This window comes from Ostrea edulis, chromosome 10, assembly GCF_947568905.1.
Source record: "Ostrea edulis chromosome 10, xbOstEdul1.1, whole genome shotgun sequence".
In the NCBI taxonomy this organism is placed as follows: Eukaryota; Metazoa; Mollusca; class Bivalvia; order Ostreida; family Ostreidae; genus Ostrea; species Ostrea edulis.
Window position 1 is genome coordinate 6,552,597 of NC_079173.1, and position 25,752 is coordinate 6,578,348.

The following is a 25,752-nucleotide window of genomic DNA, read 5'->3' on the forward strand; positions in this document are numbered from 1 at the left end:
GCCCAGTGGTTCTTAATACAAAAATTAAATTTTAAAGATTATTTTCTATTCAAAGACATGTAACTATGGTTTGCCCTATTGTGACCACACTTTTATGGCCATCATTTTCACAAACTTTATTGTGCTCTATATCAGAAAGCTTCCATGTAAATTAAATGTTTGTTTTTTTTCGCTCTGTATCCCCATTTCATGATTTAACTAACTTTATTTTGTATTCTCCGATTTGCGTTATCTTCCATTGTATAAGGAGCATTTTAACAATTTTTAAATCCCCTTTACCCAAGAATTTTATTCAAGTTTAGTCCATGCAGTGTTTCTGGAATTTAAAAGTGTAACAGACATAGATGACGACAGGTAATTGGGTATTACACATGTCAACAAGTTCAAAGACCGATGCTGTAATTAATTAGAGTGTTTTTAATAAAAACAAATGTCTTCCCAACTTTACAAATTGAACGTGCTCCAAGTTAAGTCTCATACCCTTAATGCACAGCATAACTGGAGAAAACTTACAGCTGTAACAAAGACATTATGAACTACACTTTGTGCGTACAGGAAGATTTAATGACCAATGTCATAATGATATGCCTTGTTGAATAATCATGATTGTATATAAAAAGTTTCAAATTTATGCAGTATTCCATGAGCCATTTGTAGGAGAAGCATTCACATCTACAAATGGTACTGAAGCATTGTACAAAGTTTCAAGTCTCTAGCATTAGCCGTCTAGGCCGAGAAGTGAGCAAAAGATTTTGTGACAGACAGACTGATGGAAAGTATAAAAACAATATGTCTTCCTCAGGATGGGGGGGGGGGGGGACACATTTTAAAATATAACTAGAACAAGAAGTTCACTGAATTATCATTGAGTCATGTTTAATGTGTAAATCAATGTTCACTATCTGTGATCATATATAACTATAGAATAATAAGTACAACACAGGTATGTTTTCATGGTAAAGCAATGTCCAGTTCACTATCTGTGAATACATACATCTAAGGCCAACTCTTCTGGCTCAATGGTTCTTGAGAAGAAGATTTTAAAAGATTTTTCCTATATAAACACATATAAAATATGGTTTCCCCTATTGTGGCCCCACCCGACCCCTGGGGGCCATGATATGAACAAACTTCAATCTGCATTATGTCAGAAAGCTTCCATGTAAATTTGATCTCTTCTGGCTCAATGGTTCTTGAGAAGAAGATTTTAAAAGATTTTTCCTATATAAATACATATCAAATATGGTCTCCATTATGTCAGCAAACTTCCACATAAATTTCAACTATACTGGTACAGTGGTTCATGAGAAGAAAATTTTTAAATGACCTGGCCACCCTATTTTTACACTTTTGTGATTATCTCCCCTTTGAAGAGAACCTGGCCCTTAATTTGGACAATTTTGAATTCCCTTCAACTAAGGATGATTTGCATTAAGTTTGAATGAAATTGGCTTACTGGTTCTGGAGAAAACGATTTTTAAAAAAATTTCAGTGTATTTTTACTGATTTGCTATTATCTCCCCTTGGATAAGGGGGTTGGCCCTCATTTGAACAATTTTGAATCCCCTTCACCCAAGGATGATTTGTGCCAACATTGGTTAAAATTGGCCCAGTGGTTTTGGAGAAGAAGTTGAAAATGTAAATGTTTAACAGACAGACGGACAGACAGACAGACAGACAGATGACGGACAAAAAGCGATCAGAAAAGCTCACTTGAGCTTTCAGCTCAGGTGAGCTAAAAAGCCTTCAGATATTGCCATCAAGTACACCACTAACATTTAAATCTGTCTTAACAGTACCAATACCCCCCCCCCCCCCCCCCCCCCGTCCTTTAAACATTGTCATCAAGTCCACCACTAACATTTAAATCTGTCTTAACAGTACCAGTTACCCCCCATCCTTAAAAAATCCTTCAAACATTGTCATCAAGTACACCACTAACATTTAAATCTGTCTTAACAGTACCAGTTACCCCCAGTCCTTCAAAAGCCTTCCAATATTGTCATCAAGTACATGACTTACATTTGAAGTTGTTCTAATCCACCCCTTTGGGCTTGTTCAAAATGTTACATACATGTTCAACCCTTTCTCCCACTGGCCTTGACCTTTGACATTGACTTTGTTACTGGGTTGAGACACACCACTTGTTTTTAATGCCACCTTCATATCACAGCTTGAAAAGTTCTGGCTTTGATGAATATTTCAAAATAATTTAACAAATGACCTTGACCTAAGGCAAATAACTTTGGTTTGTAGTAATGACATGTCATCTGGCTTTAGGCAGACTTTATGTCAAGTATGGGCTTCTGATACATCTCAGTTACAAAGTTTAATGCTCTAATATATACAGTGAACCATGCTGAGAGATAAATGGGGGTTCTTACTTATACCCCCAAACAAAATTTAATCTTTTTGCCTGAGAAACTATTCACTACTTTTTTGACTTTACATATACCCCCAAACAAAATTTGGAAGGATTGGGTTGTTGGTTGTACATTGCTCAAGAATTTTTCATTCATACGGAGATGTCACGATTGCAGGTCACGGAATGAAAAATTTAGGCCTTAGGCATGATGCTAGGCGAGAGGGAGCTTTAACGTGCCACACCTGCTGTGACACAGGCCCTTGGTTTTTGCAGACTCATATGAAGGACCACCCTATTTAGTCGCCTCTTATGACAAACAAGGGGGTACTGAGGACCTATTCTAACCTGGAGCTCCACAGGAATGGAGGGATTGGGGAATGTGAACTTGTTTGGGATTGGGGAATGTGAACTTGTTTGGGATTGGGGATTGTGAACTTGTTTGGGATTTGGGAATGTGACCTTGTTTGGGATTGGGGAATGTGACCTTGTTTTGGATTGGGGAATGTGAACTTGTTAGGGATTGGGGAATGCTAAGTGACATAACTGCTAAGTTTACGCTTACAAAATGTCTTGTAAGTAATGTATCAGTCATCTTAGAACCAGGAAACCCTGTGTGACATTGTGGAGATTCCACTGATAACCACTTCCTGTCAATATCAGAAAATCAGCTAAACCCCTACCACGAAATTCATCACCAGGAAGTGTGTTCCTGTCAATAAATATCAGAAGAGAAAATCAGCTAAACCCCTACCACGAAATTCATCACCAGGAAGTGTGTTCCTGTCAATAAATATCAGAAGAGAAAATCAGCTAAACCCCTACCACGAAATTCATCACCAGGAAGTGTGTTCCTGTCAATAAATATCAGAAGAGAAAATCAGGTAAACCCCTACCACGAAATTCATCACCAGGAAGTGTGTTATATGTATCAAATCTGCATTGTCAGCTCAACATGTTTCTGTATAACTAACATTAATAACGTGTGTTTGTGAAACACTGGGCACGAGCACGGCTAACTTAAATTGTAACACTGGGCACGAGCACGGCTAACTTAAATTGTAACACTGGGCAAGAGCACGGCTAACTTAAATTGTAACACTGGGCACGAGCACGGCTAACTTAAATTGTAACACTGGGCTCGAGTACGGCTAACTTAAATTGTAACACTGGGCACGAGCATGGCTAACTTAAATTGTAACACTGGGCACGAGCACGGCTAACTTAAATTGTAACACTGGGCACGAGCACGGCTAACTTAAATTGTAACTCTGGGCATGAGCATGGCTAACTTAAATTGAAACACTGGGCACGAGCATGGCTAACTTAAATTGTAGCAAATTTGGTCATGACATTGACAATTGTCAGAAATTTACTTTAATCAATCAAGTGACCTTGACCTTGACATTTGAATTCATCAAGTATAAAGTACCTTTCCTGCATATCAAAAAAAAAAAATGACAATTAGTTTAATTTGGGGAAGTGGGGTGGGGTAAGGGGTTTGGTCCCATCAGAAATAAACAGAAAGGTAAAAAAGTTACCAGTGAAAAGTAACGAATGAAAATAATAATTGCTATTTTTCAATCCCAGAATGAATTTAGACATATCATCAGTATGACTGGTCTTCATTTTCAGTGGATATTGATTGATGATTTGATGCCTTAGCTTTGGAGAACACAGGTTAGCTGGTATTGTCATACACAAAATCAATGCATACATTTATACAAAACCACAAAAAACGTAAAAATTAAAAATGGGCTCAAATTTGTTAAATGTCAATGAAAATTCTCATCAAAAATTGGGGATTCAGAAAATTTATCCATCATCATTCATGCCATTCTCTCACCAGAGGTGCCCTTCATTTATGCAAACCCTCTATGCATCTTTTCCTTTTGCTATCACTTCAAATTGATCCTGATGTTGGGAGAGCCTAAGTGTCAGTAATCATGAGTCCAGATTATAAGATTCACCCATTAACCTTATTATTACCTGCTGCCAAAAGAAGTTTCTCTTCCAGTCTGTCACCTCCTGCAAGTTTTTTTACAGAGTCGATGTACTCGGCTCGGGAGAGCACCTCCTGATGTGTGGAATTTATGGCACGAAACATGGTCTTCGCGGCTCGCCGAATCTTTTTTTCGACATCCGAGGTCTCAAGACACCAGTCTATGACTTCCCTGTTGGAGTCATCCACACCTGAAATTAGTTCATTCTGAAAATCTTAATGTGTGTGCACTTATATCATGTCTGAATACCGTCAACTTAAACACATCCACTTATATCATGTCTGAATACTGTCAACTTAAACACATCCACTTATATCATGTCTGAATACTGTCAACTTAAACACACGTACACTTATATCATGTCTGAATACTGTCAACTTAACACACGTACACTTATATCATGTCTGAATACTGTCAACTTAAACACATCCACTTATATCATGTCTGAATACTGTCAACTTAACACACGTACACTTATATCATGTCTGAATACTGTCAACTTAACACACATCTACTTATATTGTGTCTGAATACTGTCAACTTAAAACACATCCACTTATATCATGTCTGAATACTGTCAACTTAACACACATCCACTTATATCATGTCTGAATACTGTCAACTTAAAACACATCCACTTATATCATGTCTGAATACTGTCAACTTAAACACATCCACTTATATCATGTCTGAATACTGTCAACTTAAAACACATCCACTTATATAATGTCTGAATACTGTCAACTTAACACACGTCCACTTATATAATGTCTGAATACTGTCAACTTAACACACATCAACTTATATCATGTCTGAATACTGTCAACTTAACACACATCCAGTTATATTATGTCTGAATACTGTCAACTTACACACATACACTTATATTATGTCTGAATACTGTCAACTTAAACACATACACTTATATCATGTCTGAATACTGTCAACTTAAACACATACACTTATATCATGTCTGAGTACTGTCAACTTAACACACACTTATATCATGTCTGAATACTGTCAACTTAACACACATCCACTTATATCATGTCTGAATACTGTCAACTTAACACACACTTATATCATGTCTGAATACTGTCAACTTAACACACATCCACTTAAATTGTGTCTGAATACTGTCAACTTAACACACATCCACTTATATTATGTCTGAATACTGTCAACTTAAACACATACACTTATATCATGTCTGAGTACTGTCAACTTAACACACACTTATATCATGTCTGAATACTGTCAACTTAACACACGTACACTTATATTATGTCTGAATACTGTCAACTTAACACACGTACACTTATATCATGTCTGAGTACTGTCAACTTAACACACATCCACTTATATCATGTCTGAGTACTGTCAACTTAAACACACATCCACTTATATTATGTCTGAATACTGTCAACTTAAACACACATCCACTTATATTGTGTCTGAATACTGTCAACTTAAAACACGTCCACTTATATTATGTCTGAATACTGTCAACTTAAACACACATCCACTTATATTATGTCTAAATACTGTCAACTTAAAACACGTCCACTTATATTATGTCTGAATACTGTCAACTTAAACACACATACACTTATATCATGTCTGAATACTGTCAACTTAACACACGTCCACTTATATTATGTCTGAATACTGTCAACTTAAAACACATCAACTTATATCATGTCTGAATACTGTCAACTTAAAACACGTACATTTATATAATGTCTGAATACTGTCAACTTAAAACACATCCACTTATATTATGTCTGAATACTGTCAACTTAACACACATCCACTTATATAATGTCTGAATACTGTCAACTTAACACACGTCCACTTATATTATGTCTGAATACTGTCAACTTAACACACATCCACTTATATAATGTCTGAATACTGTCAACTTAACACACATCCACTTATATAATGTCTGAATACTGTCAACTTAACACACATCCACTTATATTATGTCTGAATACTGTCAACTTAACACACATCCACTTATATAATGTCTGAATACTGTCAACTTAACACACGTCCACTTATATTATGTCTGAATACTGTCAACTTAACACACATCCACTTATATAATGCCTGAATACTGTCAACTTAACACACATCCACTTATATAATGTCTGAATACTGTCAACTTAACACACATCCACTTATATAATGTCTGAATACTGTCAACTTAACACACGTCCACTTATATAATGTCTGAATACTGTCAACTTAACACACGTCCACTTATATTATGTCTGAATACTGTCAACTTAACACACGTCCACTTATATTATGTCTGAATACTGTCAACTTAACACACATCCACTTATATAATGTCTGAATACTGTCAACTTAACACACGTCCACTTATATTATGTCTGAATACTGTCAACTTAACACACATCCACTTATATAATGTCTAAATACTGTCAACTTAACACACATCCACTTATATTGTGTCTGAATACGGTCAACTTAACACACACTTATATCATGTCTGAATACTCTCAACTTAACAAACATCCACTTATATTGTGTCTGAATACTCTCAACTTAACACACATACACTTATATTATGTCTGAATACTGTCAACTTAATACACATCCACTTATATTGTGTCTGAATACTGTCAACTTAACACACATCCACTTATATTATGTCTGAATACTGTCAACTTAACACACATCCAGTTATATTATGTCTGAATACTGTCAACTTACACACATACACTTATATTATGTCTGAATACTGTCAACTTAACACACATCCAGTTATATTATGTCTGAATACTGTCAACTTAACACACATCCACTGATATTGTGTCTGAATACTGTCAACTTAACACACATCCACTTATATTATGTCTGAATACTGTCAACTTAATACACATCCACTTATATTGTGTCTGAATACTGTCAACTTAACACACATCCAGTTATATTGTGTCTGAATACTGTCAACTTAAACACATCTACTTATATTGTGTCTGAATACTGTCAACTTAACACACATCCACTTATATTCTGTATGAATACTGTCAACTTAACACACATCCAGTTATATTGTGTTTGAAAACTGTCAACTTAACACACATCCACTTATATTGTGTCTGAATACTGTCAACTTAACACATATCCACTTATATTGTGTCTGAATACTGTCAACTTAACACACATCCAGTTATATTATGTCTGAATACTGTCAACTTAACACACATCCACTTATATTGTGTCTGAATACTGTCAACTTAACACACATCCACTTATATTGTGTCTGAATACTGTCAACTTAACACACATCCACTTATATCATGTCTGAATACTGTCAACTTAACACACATACACTTATATTATGTCTGAATACTGTCAACTTAACACACATACACTTATATTGTGTCTGAATACGGTCAACTTAACACACATCCATTTATATCATGTCTGAATACTGTCATCTTAACACACATCCACTTATATTGTGTCTGAATACTGTCAACTTAACACACATCCAGTTATATTATGTCTGAATACTGTCAACTTAACACACATCCACTTATATCATGTCTGAATACTGTCAACTTAACACACATACACTTATATTGTGTCTGAATACTGTCAACTTAACACACATCCACTTATATCATGTTTGAATACTGTCAATTTAACACACATCCACTTATATTGTGTCTGAATACTGTCAACTTAACACACATCCACTTATATTGTGTCTGAATACTGTCAACTTAAACACATCTACTTATATTGTGTCTGAATACTGTCAACTTAACACACATCCACTTATATTATGTCTGAATACTGTCAATTTAACACAAATACACTTATATTATGTCTGAATACTGTCAACTTAACACACATCCACTTATGTTGTGTCTGAATACTGTCAACTTAACACACATCCACTTATATTGTGTCTGAATACTGTCAACTTAACACACATACACTTATATTATGTCTGAATACTGTCAACTTAACACACATACACTTATATTGTGTCTGAATAATGTCAACTTAAACACACATCCACTTATATTATGTCTGAATACTGTCAACTTAACACACATCCACTTATATTATGTCTGAATACTGTCAACTTAAACACACATCCACTTATATTATGTCTGAATACTGTCAACTTAAACACATACACTTATATTATGTCTGAATACTGTCAACTTAAACACATACACTTATATTATGTCTGAATACTGTCAACTTAAACACATACACTTATATTGTGTCTGAATACTGTCAACTTAACACACATCCACTTATATCATGTCTGAATACTGTCAACTTAACACACATCCACTTATATTATGTCTGAATACTGTCAACTTAACACACATCCACTTATATTGTGTCTGAATACTGTCAACTTAACACACATCCACTTATATAATGTCTGAATACTGTCAACTTAAACACATACACTTATATTGTGACTGAATACTGTCAACTTAAACACATATCCACTTATATTGAGTCTGAATAATGTCAACTTAAACACACATCCACTTATATTATGTCTGAATAATGTCAACTTCAACACATACACTTATATTGTGTCTGAATACGGTCAACTTAACACACATCCACTTATGTTATGTCTGAATACTGTCAACTTAACACACATCCACTTATATTGTGTCTGAATACTGTCAACTTAAACACACATCCACTTATATTATGTCTGAATACTGTCAACTTAACACACGTCCACTTATATTATGTCTGAATACTGTCAACTTAACACACATCCACTTATATTGTGTCTGAATACGGTCAACTTAAACACACATATACTTATATTGTGTCTGAATACTGTCAACTTAACACACATCCATTTATATCATGTCTGAATACTGTCAACTTAACACACATCCAGTTATATTATGTCTGAATACTGTCAACTTAAACACATACACTTATATTGTGTCTGAATACTGTCAACTTAAACACACATCCACTTATATTATGTCTGAATACTGTCAACTTAAACACACATCCACTTATATTATGTCTGAATACTGTCAACTTAACACACGTCCACTTATATTATGTCTGAATACTGTCAACTTAACACACATCCACTTATATTGTGTCTGAATACGGTCAACTTAACACACATCCATTTATATCATGTCTGAATACTGTCAACTTAACACACATCCACTTATATTATGTCTGAATACTGTCAACTTAACACACATACACTTATATTGTGTCTGAATACTGTCAACTTAAACACACATCCACTTATATCATGTCTGAATACTGTCAACTTAACACACATACACTTATATTATGTCTGAATACTGTCAACTTAAACACATACACTTATATTGTGTCTGAATACTGTCAACTTAAACACATCCACTTATATAATGTCTGAGTACTGTCAACTTAACACACATACACTTATATAATGTCTGAATACTGTCAACTTAACACACATCCACTTATATTATGTCTGAATACTGTCAACTTAACACACGTCCACTTATATTATGTCTGAATACTGTCAACTTAACACACATCCACTTATATTATGTCTGAATACTGTCAACTTAACACACATCCACTTATATTATGTCTGAATACTGTCAACTTAACACACATCCACTTATATAATGTCTGAATACTGTCAACTTAAACACATCTACTTATATTGTGTCTGAAAACTGTCAACTTAACACACATCCACTTATATTGTGTCTGAATACTGTCAACTTAACACACGTCCACTTATATTATGTCTGAATACTGTCAACTTAACACACATCCACTTATATTATGTCTGAGTACTGTCAACTTAACACACATCCACTTATATTATGTCTGAATACTGTCAACTTAAAACACATCCACTTATATTATGTCTGAATACTGTCAACTTAAACACATCCACTTATATTATGTCTGAATACTGTCAACTTAACACACATCCACTTAAATTGTGTCTGAATACTGTCAACTTAACACACATCCACATATATTATGTCTGAATACTGTCAACTTAACACACATCCACTTATATTATGTCTGAATACTGTCAACTTAAACACACATGTACTTATATTGTGTCTGAATACTGTCAACTTAACACACATAAACTTATATTATGTCTGAATACTGTCAACTTAACACACATCCACTTATATTATGTCTGAATACTGTCAACTTAACACACATCCACTTATATTGTGTCTGAATACTGTCAACTTAACACACATCCACATATATCATGTTTGAATACTGTCAACTTAACACACATCCACTTATATTATGTCTGAATACTGTCAACTTAAACACATCCACTTATATTGTGTCTGAATACTGTCAACTTAACACACATCCACATATATCATGTTTGAATACTGTCAACTTAACACACATCCACTTATATTATGTCTGAATACTGTCAACTTAAACACATCTACTTATATTGTGTCTGAAAACTGTCAACTTAACACACATCCACTTATATTGTGTCTGAATACTGTCAACTTCACACACATCCACTTATATTATGTCTGAATACTGTCAACTTAACACACATCCATTTATATTATGTCTGAATACTGTCAACTTAACACACATCCACTTATATTGTGTCTGAATACTGTCAACTTAACACACATCCACTTATATTATGTCTGAATACTGTCAACTTAACACACATCCATTTATATCATGTCTGAATACTGTCAACTTAAACACACATCCACTTATATTATGTCTGAATACTGTCAACTTAAACACATCCACTTATATTATGTCTGAATACTGTCAACTTAACACACATCCATTTATATTGTGTCTGAATACTGTCAACTTAAACACATCCACTTATATTATGTCTGAATACTGTCAACTTAACACACATCCAGTTATATTGTGTCTGAATACTGTCAACTAAACACACATCCACTTATATTGTGTCTGAATACTTTAAACTTATACAATAGTTAATTTGTACTACAATAGTTACTTTAATTTTGGAAATAATTGTACATATTCTAAAATTTAATGTTCATGATTTCTGACATTATTTATTTTCAAAACTGCATTTAAACATCTCAGTCAGAAGAGCAGACAGGATTTTTGGGTAACATTTATATTTTAATGATGTACCAGTTTTCGTTTGGAGACATTGCCTTAACATTTATATTTTAATGAGGTACCTATTTTGGGTTTGGAGACATTGCCTTAACATTTATATTTTAATGGCGTACCAGTTTTCGTTTGGAGACATTGCCTTAACATTTATATTTTAATGAGGTACCTATTTTGGGTTTGGAGACATTGCCTTAACATTTATATTTTAATGGCGTACCAGTTTTCGTTTGAAGACATTGCTTAAGCAGCTCGTCCGCCCTGTCGTTGCCCTGTTTGGAGGCCTCAATCAGCCACGTCACGGCCAGTTTCCCGTATTTCTGACGGTTTTCCTCCGTTCCGGAGTCGGCTTTTTTCAGGTAGTGCTCTCCTAGTTTTACCTGACTCTCCTCCTCCCCGTCCGAAGCCAGCTTCTCCCATGTCTGTATGTTTTCTGCAAAATTAATGGGTGTTCAAACATTATACACAATTCATATATCCACAGTTGAAATGGTACACACACACACCCATTTGTTTTTGTTTATCTCTTAAAATTACTTCTTTTTGTCAATTTGATTTCTTTTCTCTTTCTCTTATTTTTTTGTTTTTTGTTTGTTTTTTTTGCTGTTGGTCTTTCTGATCTTTCTTACTTCCTAATAATCACCCCCTCATCCCTCATTTATTTTTTTTCTTCTTATTTTTTTCATTCTTTTGCATTTTTCCTGTTTGGTTACTTTATCATGCGTATGAAGTATTCATACCCTCAGGTATAATCATATTTTCACTTCATACATATTGACATATTATCATATAAATATTGCATGTAGCTGAGAGTAACATTGAACATTTTCATCCCGATAAACACATTGTCAACAAGTGTAGCCGAGGTTGACTATATGGTTTCTCAAGGGGTAAAAATTTTCAATGTTACCCTCAACTACATGCAATATTTGTTTTATTATACTGAATTGTGATCAATCACTGTCATGCGATATCTTGTATATCGATGCGGGTATTCGTGTTCATTACAAACGCTCAAATGACGTCCTCTAACAATCTACGGCGAACCGTACGCGCATAAATTTGACGCATGTGATATTTTTTTTATAATATCACCCGTTGTCAAGTACTGTTACCCGTTGCTAAATACTATCACTCTGAAGTGTGCGCTTTCTGTTCTCAGAGGGTAACAATATGTTTTTTCAAATGTTTCTCGACCAATCAGATTCGAGTATTTTACATGAAAGTATAATAATATCAATTATCATATACGTTGTAATTTCTCACATTTATCATTATCAATATGTGGACATTACAGGTACCTTGTACCTTCAAAGCAATACAAGATGTAACTGACAGTATTTTTTTAAACTATATATCCAATTATGCACCAAATAACACCTATCGGTATAACCGATATAATTCCTAAGATCTGAAGAAATATTCAGCAAAATAAACAAGGGAATATTGTTTGAGAGCATGTACCTACAATGAGCATTTCATATAAACCGCCATTGCGTCCTATACACAGACACGGGACCGATGATTGCTGAACATAATTAGGTTGCTGAGACCAAGGTCAATTATACAAAGATAAAATTTGAAGTGAGTATATAACTACACATTTTAAAATATTACATCATTTCATAAATGACAAGAAGTATTATTATTGTAAGAAGTAATAATTATGCAAATATGCTACTTAAATGAAATTTTTCTATAAAATTGGCATGTTAAATTAATTGGTTACAAATCTGACACAAGATAAATGCCTCTTACATACAGGAATTACTGACAGGATGACAATGATTCATGAATCGACATTTTCTGCTGATTTGACGGGATTATTGCTTCAGATTCACTCTGATTCTATTAAGTTCTATATTTTCAATCACAAAAATGTTAAATAGTTGTTCTTTTATATTTTAATTTTACTTACCATCAGTTACAGCTTGTATTGCTGTATAAGGAGAACGCTTATATAGGTTTTGTCTGCTACCTAATCCTATTACTATGTTATGCATAATAAAATGTTAAATTAAATACACAATCCACTAATTGGAGAGTTTCTGCGATGCAATGTGAAAGACATGAATCTTTCACATGGTAAAAATCCTCCAAGGTGATTATAATAATCAAGCTTCTCTTATGCAATAGCCTGATCACTGGTATCATTGTGCTTTAAATAGTTGTTTCATTTTGAAACAGGTGCTAGGGAATAATATCAATAACACGTTTCTAAATTACACTGGGAAAAGGTTTCATGTTTTTAAACAACAAAATGATTTATAGTAACACAGCCACAACTATCAGGGCTAACGTGATTTGTTAAACTAGGATTTTTTAACCTCAAAATAGGGAGAAATTGATAGTACATGTATTTGGCATTGGGAAGGGTATCGTTTATTGGGAAGGGTATCGTTTATTGGGAAGGGCATCATTTATTGGTACCAGTTATATAGGGGGGGGGGGGGCTTTTATATTGTAGCACATAGCTGTATCCTGAACAGAGAATATATCCTAATGCGGTGGGGTCATATGCTAAGTTTGTAGGTGAAATGGACAGTTTATATAATGTGTGGTGCTGGCATAGTAGAGCAGGCTGGAGACTTAGAAAACTCGTGTAGTAGAAGAGTGGGGATTGCCTTCACAATAAGGTACTTTTCCTATTCATCCAAACTTTTGCTATGAATCGCAGAGACCCTTCAGAGCACAGCAGTCTTTAAAAGGGGCCTTTCTGGATGTCAGGTAGTGAAAATCAAAGTTCATTTCCCTAAAGATGTCACTGAGCAGTGAATCATGGTGACGATAAACAATTATTCCTGAATTGGACTATGGCTGTGCGGTGCAATGAAAATTTCGGTGGATCACAATTCTTAATTACCATATGATTCGGTTCAATCAAGGGTCCTACTAGTATGTACACTAACACTGTCTTAGAGTGTCCAGGTTGGGAACACTTCCCCTATAGCGAGATCTTCTCTCTTAAATGCGATTATCCCTCTTTAGGAAGAATGTAAACATTACCATAAACAGGTGTTTTGGTGTCTTTATTGAAAATAATGACAAACTCCGTACAATGCTGAATAAGTGTGACACACACTCAACATGACGCGAATTTTCTCTATAAAATTGACGATATAGTCAAGAAATTTCACATCAAAATTGCTGTGTAAGCGGGAAGCAGTCTGAAATCCAATGCACATTGTGAGTGATTTTGTTTTGATTTATATATTTGCAGAAGTATCAGACATTTTGGCACTTTTTCTTCTTTTCATATGAAACACGAAGAGATGTATACTCCACAAGTGTTTTTCGCGGTTGTACGGGATATATTTACTCTCGTTAGAGAGAGATAATCGCCTTTTCGCGAGAATATCTCGCTGTAACAGAAGTATTCCCAACCTGTTAGTTCAGAATGAGAGAAACATAACTTTTACATTTTTAAATAATAAAACGTATATTGATGCAGTCCACATTTATGCGATGCACAAGTTTGAAGGAAAATACAGCATTTAACTAATTATACACAATATAATTATTGTAAAATAAAATTATCGCTCCATGCCTTACCTGACGTATCACCCTCCGCCATGTTTTACTTTTTAAGATCACATGATCTCAGAGGAAAACCATTTCTTATCACGTGATATTATTTTGTTTTGAGAGCGTTTTTGATCACATGACTTCAGACTGAACTTTTGTTACCACGTGATGTTGGCAAACAACGCAGAGACGTAAAATATCAGGGGCGGATCCAGGAATTGCGGTTACGGGGGCGCCACTTTATGAGGCAATGGGTCCAGGGCGAAGCCCTCGTGGGGGTCCAGGGGGCGAAGCCCCCGGAAGCTCCTGGATTTTACAGATTTTATGGGACTTGAAATATTTCTATTTAGTCATTTGTACTATTTTCTATCATTTTTTAAGGTGAAATTAATAAAATGACCCAAATTTTAAGGGTTTTTTGGAAAAAATGAAGTTTTCCCAATAAAGTAATTCAAGAAATCAAAAGATTTTGTAATTTATTTCTCCGGGAGTGGAAGAAATTATTGCTTTTTCTATCGTTTAGTACATTTTCCGAAACAAGATACCGCGATTTACCTTAAATTTGAAAATTTCAGGGGCGACGGCTGCGCCCCCCCCCCCCCCCCCCCCTCTAAATCCGACACTGATTATGGTCATTTATGCTAAACAATTTTTTAATTGTGTGTATATTCTTTACAATCAGATTATTTACGCAAAAATATTGATAATTAAACTCGGTTCTCGTTTGTCTGAGGGGTAATCCGAGATTCCTCTGACTCTTACCCCCATCTCGGATTAGTTTGAAGGGTTACTTTGCCACATTATTCTCTCTCTCTCTCTCTCTCTCTCTCTCTCTCTTAAATGGTGTTATTGCAGTGCAGTGAAATGAATATTCTGTCTACATTTTTTTAACAGTTTAGATATGGCGTTGTACTTCAGTGTTTCTACCCAAGATTTTATCTATAAGAATATCTTATTCACTGTATCGTCGACTGACCAGTTTCGGTGACCTTAGTGATAAACCGCGATTTTCTCATTAACCACTTGGATAAAATAAATAAACAATACACCTACCTTTAAAGTAATTAAATTCCATTACTTTCATCCAAAAATTCCAATTTCATTGGTATACGTTAATTGAATATATTTTCGTCACAAAAAAAAATGTCACTTTGTGGTCCTAATACGGTGACTTCACTGGTAATATAAGTTTGCCAAAAGTTTGTAACTGTAAAAACATATATATATATATATATATATATATATATATATATATATATAGGAGGAATGTGCAACTACACGTCAATGAATAACATACATAGTGTAGAGTTCTAGACTTTTGGTATACTTTATATTAATTTGAAGGTTTGCTTGAAAAAGTAATAAGTAAATGGGTTTATTTTTGGGGTGCTTGTGTTGATTTTTGGCATACTCTCCTTTCAGTTGTTCATTTTCGGGGGGAAATTGGAGACATACTCTATATATGTTTGTAAACACTACGGCCAATCTACACCCGGAAACAACAACGCGAACACGTAAACAAAAGGTCACCGATTCTGGTCAGTCACTGAAATAGGGCAGTCGACTTCAATCTTTCTTTCTCACTTGAGATTTTATCTAAAATGACACTTTATAATTATAATTTTAAAGATTTGTTAATACGGATCGAATAGTAAAATTCACAGGTGCTTGGGTTCAAGACCCCCCCCCCCCCCCCTTCCGAATAAGCTACATGAGTTGATTTAATTATATTTTTTTGTTGAAAATATTTCTAATACATGTCAACAACATCTTGCATACCCCTAAAGTCCAAAATAATTCAAAATAAACCCTTTTAGAAAAATACCCTCACTGGTTATTTTAACAGAACTATGTAACCATTACAATTTTGCAGCGATCGAACGACGCGTCACTGAAATATTGATGACAGGAGAAAATTTAAAAAACCAATACAAGCAAGATCTATCCCGGGCCCGTTTTTCCGGGAGGAAAGTCTATAGGGGGGGGGGGGGGGGGTCTATGCTACAACACCGGTCTGGATTGCATCACATTCTATTCAAACTGTAATATAATCTTAACATTCCTCATTTTGTCAGAATATGACACTGTCAATATATTCAGTATTTTTTTTTTTTTAAATCCAATTTTAATTTTTATTTTATATTGTTAAATCAAAGGTATGAAAAACCCCACTTAATCAATCTTGTAAGCATTGACAATTAACAGTGAAATATTTACTATTTATTCAATGTAAAACTTATACGCTACCAATTTTGATGCACCAGATGCGCATTTGCTCAAGCCGAAATATTGGAAAGTCGAAATAATAATAAACTTGTAAGAGCTAAAAGGAAAACTAGAGTGCCAAAAACTGGAGCCAAATTCGTCCAAGGATAGAGCTATGCATCACTGTACAAAACTTTAATATTACTGAATGTGTTTCTCTCTGTGGTTTTGAATTCTAAAGTATCTAGGAATAAACACAATACTAAATGATTTACGAAATCCCCACACAAGTACATCATCGTGATTTACGAAATCCCCACACAAGTACATCATCGTGATTTACGAAACCCCCACACAGGCACATCACGTGATTTACGAAATCCCCACACAGGCACATCATCGTGATTTACGAAACCCCCACACAGGCACACCATCGTGATTTACGAAATCCCCACATAAGCACACAATCGTGATTTACGAAATCCTCACACAGGCACACCATCGTGATTTACGAAATCCACACACAAGTACACCATCGTGATTTACGAAATCCCCACACAGGTACATCATCGTGATTTACGAAACCCCCACACAGGTACATCATCGTGATTTACGAAATCCCCACACAGGCACATCATCGTGATTTACGAAATCCCCACAAGTACATCATCGTGATTTACGAAATCTCCACACAAGTACAACATCGTGATTTACGAAATCCCCACACAGGTACACCATCGTGATTTACGAAATTCCCACACAGGTACACCATCGTGACAGTGTAACACAGATGATTACTCATGAAATACAATACAGCATATGCGATGATACGTCCTCTAACGTCTAAGAATAATCACTAACCTTTCTGAAAAGTCTCAGGTTTAATTTCGATCTGTAATTTGCCTGTATGTTTACTATAAACAACGCCGAGAAGGTCTGGCGGGAAAATGAATGAGTTGAATGGGACTCACACGTTTTTAATACCGTTTAATGCATTCCATAAGTTCCTCAGATTTTCTAATAATGTCGACCTTTGCCTGTGAACAAAGTTCCTGGTTCCAGACGAAGTATGATGACTCTTAGTTTACCTCAACAGTAGAATTAAATTTTTGGATAATGATGGTGAAATAGAAGAACCCTTCTCTGATACTGGTGACGAAGGCGCGTCTTACAATTATAAAAAAATGATTGAAGAAAAAGGAGGAAAGATGGAGAGAAGAAAATTCTGAAAACACTATGATTGAGGACCCAAAGAAATTTAAAAAAAAATACGGAAGAAATCAAATATCTGCAAGACAGCTCTATTAAACGAAATACAAAATGGGGTGTGAAAATAATTCATGGTAAGCTTTGAGCGACGCTGGATAGAATTAGGCCATATTATGTAAATAAGTCCAAGACTGTCGACATAGGGGCGGCGGTCGCCACCCAAATAATTTTGCAAAAATAAAATTGATCAAAAAGCCACTGGAGCGGTTTTATGGTTATCGGAACGAGGGATCGGTGCTTAGTTATTCAAGGGAATGCACAAATTATCAAAAATTCGCGATGAACAAAACTTTGTCTAACATATATAGTTTCGGTTAATAATAATGATAATCTATTCAGTGAGAAATTTAATAAGTGTATCAGGCACCCATTCTTTGAATCTGTCTACGTTCAACCATTAAGACGGAAAGCGTTTCTTCAGCCCCAAATTCGAGGCTGATCGACAATTCTGTTTTTTATTATACGTATGTCCTAAACTGGGTATCTTGCAGTAAAGCAGAGAAAAGTGCGATTGTTGTTGATTTCTGCTGGCGGCCGACATGCGTGTAAATTACTCCGCGGATCTGCTGATTTTTCTATTTCGACTCTGTTGTTAATAGATTTCACGGAAAACTGACAGTTTTTAATTTGCAGTTGAATTACAAGCATTAAACATATAAATTGTTTTGTTCATGGAGAAATGAATGTAAAAACCGAATTGCAATTTTTTAAAATAAAGCTTGCGATTCGGATTTTATATCCATTTCCACAGAAACAAAATAATTCATTTATTCCTATAATGATTTTACACACAATAGACATTTCCACTTAAGGGATACAAAATATGCCCGGTTTAGAATTGTAAACTATTTTTTTGTTTTTAATTTATAAAACAATACCCCGATCATCATGTTTTCCGAGCGATGGACGTGATATTGTACGTGTTGGTTTCGGAGGATCGTCAGTTTCGCTGACTATATATAAACCTCCAAAATACAATAACAAGCATTATGTTGTGATTTTTATTCAATAAATCACTGGAAGAAAGTTTTTTTTTTTAAATTTCTGCTATATTTCACTATTTCAACAAAACCTAAACTATTCAGGAAATAAAACTCGAACACGTAATGTAGAGTGATCTCGCATGCGCGAGTGCAACACAAGTTTAATTATAATATACACATGTACATAGACATCTGGAGGTTCATAATTCCACTCAACTCATTCTACAATAGAAAACAAAATATGTTAACTACATGTACATTGATATACAAAATCATTCGTAACGTATTTCATGGCATTCTCTCACCAGAGAGCACATTACGCAATCTTCTCCTGGACGTAAAATACGGGTAATTTACATGTCCTTTATCTGTACACAGGTGAGCGATTTATTGTAAATGTCTGTCAGGTAAATATAGCTTGTATAACGCTCCCTCTGGTGAGATAACGATTCCATACCCCTACAGACAATACATGTACTGATACAAAATGTGGGTAGACTTGCTCAAGTCTCTATGTTGTTTTTATTACATTATCATTTCATCCAAATTTTACTGTGTTTCTCTGCTCTCTACCATACTTAATGTCACCAAACATAGATTATGTTTGGCATTATCAAAAGTATTAAAGAGAGCACTGATTATTATACATAGAGACTTGAGCAAGTCTAAATGTGGGGTGTGAGGTTTAATTTGTGCGGAGGAACGCTGAATTTCATTAAAGGCATAGGGTCTATCTTTTATCTCATAATGGTATCACAATATATTGCAAGAAAAACTCCTAAACACAAATTTGTTGTATTTATTATGAGTTTTCTATAGCTGCAACACTTTGAAATTGAAGTCATTTTGACGTTTTAGCCCTTTATAAAATGTTTGTCTGGAGGACAATATATTAAACCGGTATCCCGCTGATTGGTGGCTACACACAAACAGAAGAGATGCGAGGTCAACAGGGTACCATTTTAGGCAAATGAGAAACGGGAATTATTTTGTAATTACTATTGTATCCAATCTGTTTGTAAACATTCTGAAGAACTTTTTGTGATTTTCTAGTTATGATTGTAATTGTAATTAAAAGATTTATATAGCGCCCTATCAACATTAGTTCTCTAAAACGCTTTACAAATGCGAGAGAAAAAAATAATATAAAATCAATGTGCACATACATGTGAATAAAATATTCATAGTGTCAGAATTAAAATGCATAAATATTATTATCAATATATAGCGCCAATGTAATGATATGATTACCCTAATAACATCTGAGAAATAAAATGCATAAATATTATTATTAATATATAGCGCCAATGTAATGATATGATTACCCTAATAACATATGAAACAATTTAAAACAACCCTTAGGAATAAATAAATACATAAAAAGGACATAGGTATCAAACAGCAGGGTTTTTTTTTGTTTTTTGTTTAACTTCCTCACCTTTTTGGAACAAGCAAAATTTTACGAATATCTTAAACCCAATGCCTTTAAATAGGCACACATCTTTTTTTTTTTCACAGGTGATGGGGGGGGGGGGGGGGGCGCCAGCCGGGGAAAATGGTTAAAAAAAATTAATTGTATTTTTTTTAATTCCTCACAAGCAAAAAAAAAATAAAAATATCCCCGCCTGCCAAATCCTGAATTTTTTATACATGAATTCAAGAATAGTTTGAAGGGGGGTAAATTTAACATTAAACATAAGAAGCTGTCAAACAATGAACTTTTAATCTTGTCCCTTAATATTTATAAATATATGTATGTTTTGATTTTGATGCTTTGAAGTAAAATATAATATAAAAGTTCATATCGCGATTTACCGTGCATAGGTAAAATATTTCACAAATGTAGTTAATGACCCTTTACAAAGGCCCTATAATATAAAACTAAAAACCACAGGTCTTCAGATATGACGATCAAAACAGAGGTCCCGTGTCATGGTGGGCGTTGTCAAAATAAAGAACCCTCACTGTTACGAGTCAAAACGAGGCCCCACTAAATGATAACCCCCTCCCCAGTATCTTGCACATTTCCCTTTTGTTTAAACTCAATATTATTTGTGTACACGGGGCGGAATTTCAGTAAGCATAATCAAAGAAGCAGTTATTAATTGTATACATATTTGATTGCACTTATTTTTTGATGAAAAGAAATTCTATCTTCTGACGGAAATGTTGACACAGCTACCCAGCGTGATTTAGGTCAAAACGAGCATTAAAACTATTTACACAAGCGATAACACGTAGATAGTGTATACAGGTATCACACCGGTAATTATTTTCACTATATATTACTACAGAGGAAAAAAAATCATTAAAAATCAGTTTACAGAATTGACGCCGAATAACGCAGTCAAAAACGCTCTATGTTACCTATCTCGTCTGCCGACACCAGAAAAACAACACCCTAAGCGGCATTTTAGAAAATAAATTACCCACAAACAAGTCCACGTGTTTTTCACATGTGTGTAAACAGCCGGAGTGCACCTCAGGAAGTAGCCTCAGCTACCAACAGCAAATAGTTCCTTTGTATACACTTGGTTATTTCTACAAATTACACAACATTTCCTAATCAGGGGTACAAAAATTAAGAGAAAAGAAGAAGAGGAAATGAGAAAAATCGCGCAAGGAAAAAAATATTTCTTTAAATATATGGAACTACAATTGACTAACTTCATTTTGATTGGACAATTACCGGTGTGATACCTTGAAAGGCTGACACGCCGCTCAGGACTAGACGGAAGGTCGAAAGAACAGGGAGGCCATGTTGGATTTTAAGGTGAGACAGAATTAGATATACGCATTCGGACATTGTAGTGTTAATAGTATCGATATTTCTGTGATTAATGAGATAGATCTGATCACCGGAATTGATCTGCTCACTTCGTTACTAATTTCATAAAACTTTGATATCTTTTCATTTGAAATATCAAATTCAATGACCAGTGTTTCACAGCATACTGTAATTCTAGCTTCTCAATTGTTTTGACCTGTCAACGTCTCTAATTAAGATTCTTTTTTTTTTTTTATTGACAGTAAACTTCTCGTGTGATCCCGCCATCAGAAATGCATCCCCGGCGCAGTGCTCAGGAAGTCCTACTGTGTGACCTCTGTGAAACTGTCCCCCTACAGAGTCACTGTGAACTTTGTAATATAAACTTATGCAAGGCCTGTGTTGGGGAGCACCTCTCAGATTTGTCTAAAGATCACAAAGTCGTGCCCTTTTTACGCAGAAAGGCTACCCCTAACTACCCAAAATGTCTGAAACACGCCGATAAACACTGTGAACTTCACTGCGAGGAATGCAACATTCCTGTCTGTATTACCTGCGTCTCCTCAGGTAAACACAAAGGTCACGATATGTCAGATATTCTGGAAAAACTCAGCGCTAACACAGAAAGTTTACAAAAAGATCTAGAGGAATTAGAGAAGAGAATTTATCCCCGGTATGAAAAAATGGCCTCCAATGTGCAAACTGAAAAAGCCGAGTTAGAAACGAAATACGGGAAACTGACGACAGCCGCTGACCAACAAGGAGAAATCCTACACCGGGAGATTACCGGCATTGTCAACCAGCGAAAATCCGCCATTACGGAGATGAAAACTAAACATCTGGACGCGCTAAAGAAAAACACAGATGAAATCACACAGAAAATGGCGGAACTCAAACAGATCATGTCCGACTTGAAATCAATCCTAAAATCAAACGACGTCTCCTTAACCTCTACTTACAAATCTAGGAATTCTGAATTTAGAACATTACCGCCTAAAGTCCGAGTCACATTACCCAGTTTCTCTCCTCAGAAAATAAACAAAGATCAGCTCAATGAAATGTTTGGTTCTCTGCCGCCATTATCCATTAACACAGAACATGGCGACACAATGAAGTCAGCAGAAGCTGTATCGTCTCCTCCAGTCAAACCACTGCTTGATGAGCCGCGCGTCACCGCCACCATAGACACTGGGTATAGCAGATACGAACTAACCAGTGTTAGCTGTCTGAGTGAAGATCAAGTCTGGACACGCGGGGCAAACAACACCATGAAGCTGTTCAACCTCCAGAGTAAACTACTGACATCAATACAAACCAAGTCAGGGAACAGACCAGACGACATAGCAGTGACACGGGACGGAGATCTTGTTTATACTGACTATCATGATAACACTATAAACTTAATTAAGAATAAACAGATACAGACCGTGATCACACTACAGGGGTGGAGACCTCGCTATGTCTGCTGTACCGCGGGTAACGACCTCCTGGTTACCATGATCAGTGATGATGAAACACAATCCAAAGTCGTGCGTTACTCCGGCTCCACAGAGAAACAAAGCATTCAGTTTGATGATCAGGGTCGTCCTCTCTACTCATCTGGTGGTTATAACTATAAATACCTCAGTGAGAACAAGAACCTGGATATCTGTGTGGCTGACTGTGGAGCTAGTGCAGTAGTGGTGGTCAATCAGTCAGGAAAACTCCGATTTAGATACACTGGTCATCCCTCTAATACCGAGCAATCATTTAAACCATTCGGCATCACTACAGACAGCCAGAGTCACATCCTGACAGCAGACTATCACCGTATCCACATCCTAGATCAGGACGGACAGTTCCTCCGTTACATTCACTGTCATTTACGCCGTCCATGGGGTTTATGTGTGGACATCAGAGACAACCTCTTTGTGGCTGAGCGTCACACTGCTAAAGTGAAGAAAATCCAATATCTATAAACACAGTGTTAATTACACATCTCTACAGTGTTAATTACATCTACCAACTCAGTGTTAATTACATCTACCAACACAGTGTTAATTACATGTCTAACCACAGAGTAACTTACAGCACCGTGTTAATTACATCTGCTTGTTAATTACAACCCAGTGTTAATTACAACCCAGTGTTAATTACAGCCCTGTGTTAATTACAGCCCAGTGTACATTACAGTCCTCTGTTTGTGATGTGTAACATGTACTAGTGTTTGTGAGTTTAACAGAACATTATTTTGTTTGTGAATTAATTTGTGTTTGATTTTACAATGTATATATTAGATAAACATGATACAGAGTTCAGTCTTACATTATTACTGAGTACTTACTTAGATTTGTAGTACTGTAACAGAGAGTGACCCCAAACGTCCAGTCTTCATCGCAGATCTTCAGATTCAAGGTCACAGTCTTCTGTTGACCATCAATAACATCACACCACTTATCTAAATCTCCACCGTCCTACAAAATAAACAAAGTGTAATCATATCAAACTGACTTGTCAAGGATAGTCTGTGATATATTTACATGTTTACATAGATGTCAATGTAATGGGAAGGAAAAGAAGATATGGCTGAACCGGGAATCGAATCCAAGGTCCTTCGTTCCCATGATATGACAGGACCAGGAATTGGACCCGAGACCCCTGTATTACTAGTCAGGTGATCTAACCACTGAACTATCCAGATTGATATCAATGATTTGACTGGACCGGGAATCAAACCGGACACCCCTGTATTACATATGTAATAGTCAGGTGCTCTAAACACACAAAACTATCCAGGCCGATATCCACAGTACAAAGTGAGCTTTTCCAATCAAAATTTGTCTGCTGTTATTAACTTTTCGCATTATGATCTTCTCTAGGAATTCAAGTTTGTTCAAATGAAGGATCAAAGGGGGAAATAATCAAGAAAAGGCAAAAATAGGGTGGGGTCATTTAAAATCTTCTCAAGCACAATAATGGACCCAAGTTTTATACAGGGATATATAAAGAAATGTTTTTGAAATTCTTCATCTCAACAACAGTAGGGTCATGTTAATATGAAAACACGTTCAGATAGTGCAGGTAATTTACTTAAACAAATCATTTTCAAGTGTAGCAGGTGTGTGGATTTAAGTATTTATATCCCTGCGACTATAGCCGGGGAGGGGAAGGCATATTGTCCTGTCCTGTATGTCTGCCCCCCCCCCCCCCCCCCCCTACTTTAACATGTGTACTAACTTTTGAATTGTGAGTCATATGTCTCTCATATTTCATATATCGGTATTCTATGCAACAAGACCTTCCTGATAGTTTTTAACCCTGTGACCTTAACTGTAATTAGAGTTTGACTTTTCATTAGCTCACCTGAGCTGAAGGCTCACCTGAGCTTTTCTGATCAAAATTTGTCTGTTGTCGGCTTCGTGTTAAACTTTTCACATTTTCGACTTCTTCTCAAGAACTGCTGGGCCAATTTCAACCAAACCTGCCACAAAGCATCCTTGGGTT

The 25,752-nt window shown here is 35.5% G+C and overlaps 2 protein-coding genes across 2 annotated transcripts in view; one reads left to right on the plus strand and one right to left on the minus strand.

Moving 5' to 3' along the window:
* LOC125666611 (wolframin-like) overlaps positions 1 to 15,153 on the minus strand; it is a 25,028-nt gene extending 9,875 nt beyond the window's left edge. The window contains exons 1-3 of the mRNA XM_048899799.2: positions 15,073 to 15,153; positions 11,741 to 11,953; positions 4,352 to 4,555 (exon numbers count right to left, since the gene is read on the minus strand). Coding sequence (XP_048755756.1) covers positions 4,352 to 4,555; positions 11,741 to 11,953; positions 15,073 to 15,094 — 439 coding nt within the window. The 5' untranslated portion in view covers positions 15,095 to 15,153. The remainder of the gene's footprint in view (positions 1 to 4,351; positions 4,556 to 11,740; positions 11,954 to 15,072) is intronic.
* A 7,409-nt stretch (positions 15,154 to 22,562) lies between these two features.
* Positions 22,563 to 24,562, plus strand: LOC130050906 (uncharacterized). Its single transcript, XM_056151756.1, has one exon. It carries the CDS (start codon positions 22,563 to 22,565, stop codon positions 24,225 to 24,227), a length of 1,665 nt encoding a protein of 554 aa, XP_056007731.1. The 3' UTR covers positions 24,228 to 24,562.
* The last annotated feature ends 1,190 nt before the right edge of the window (positions 24,563 to 25,752 follow it).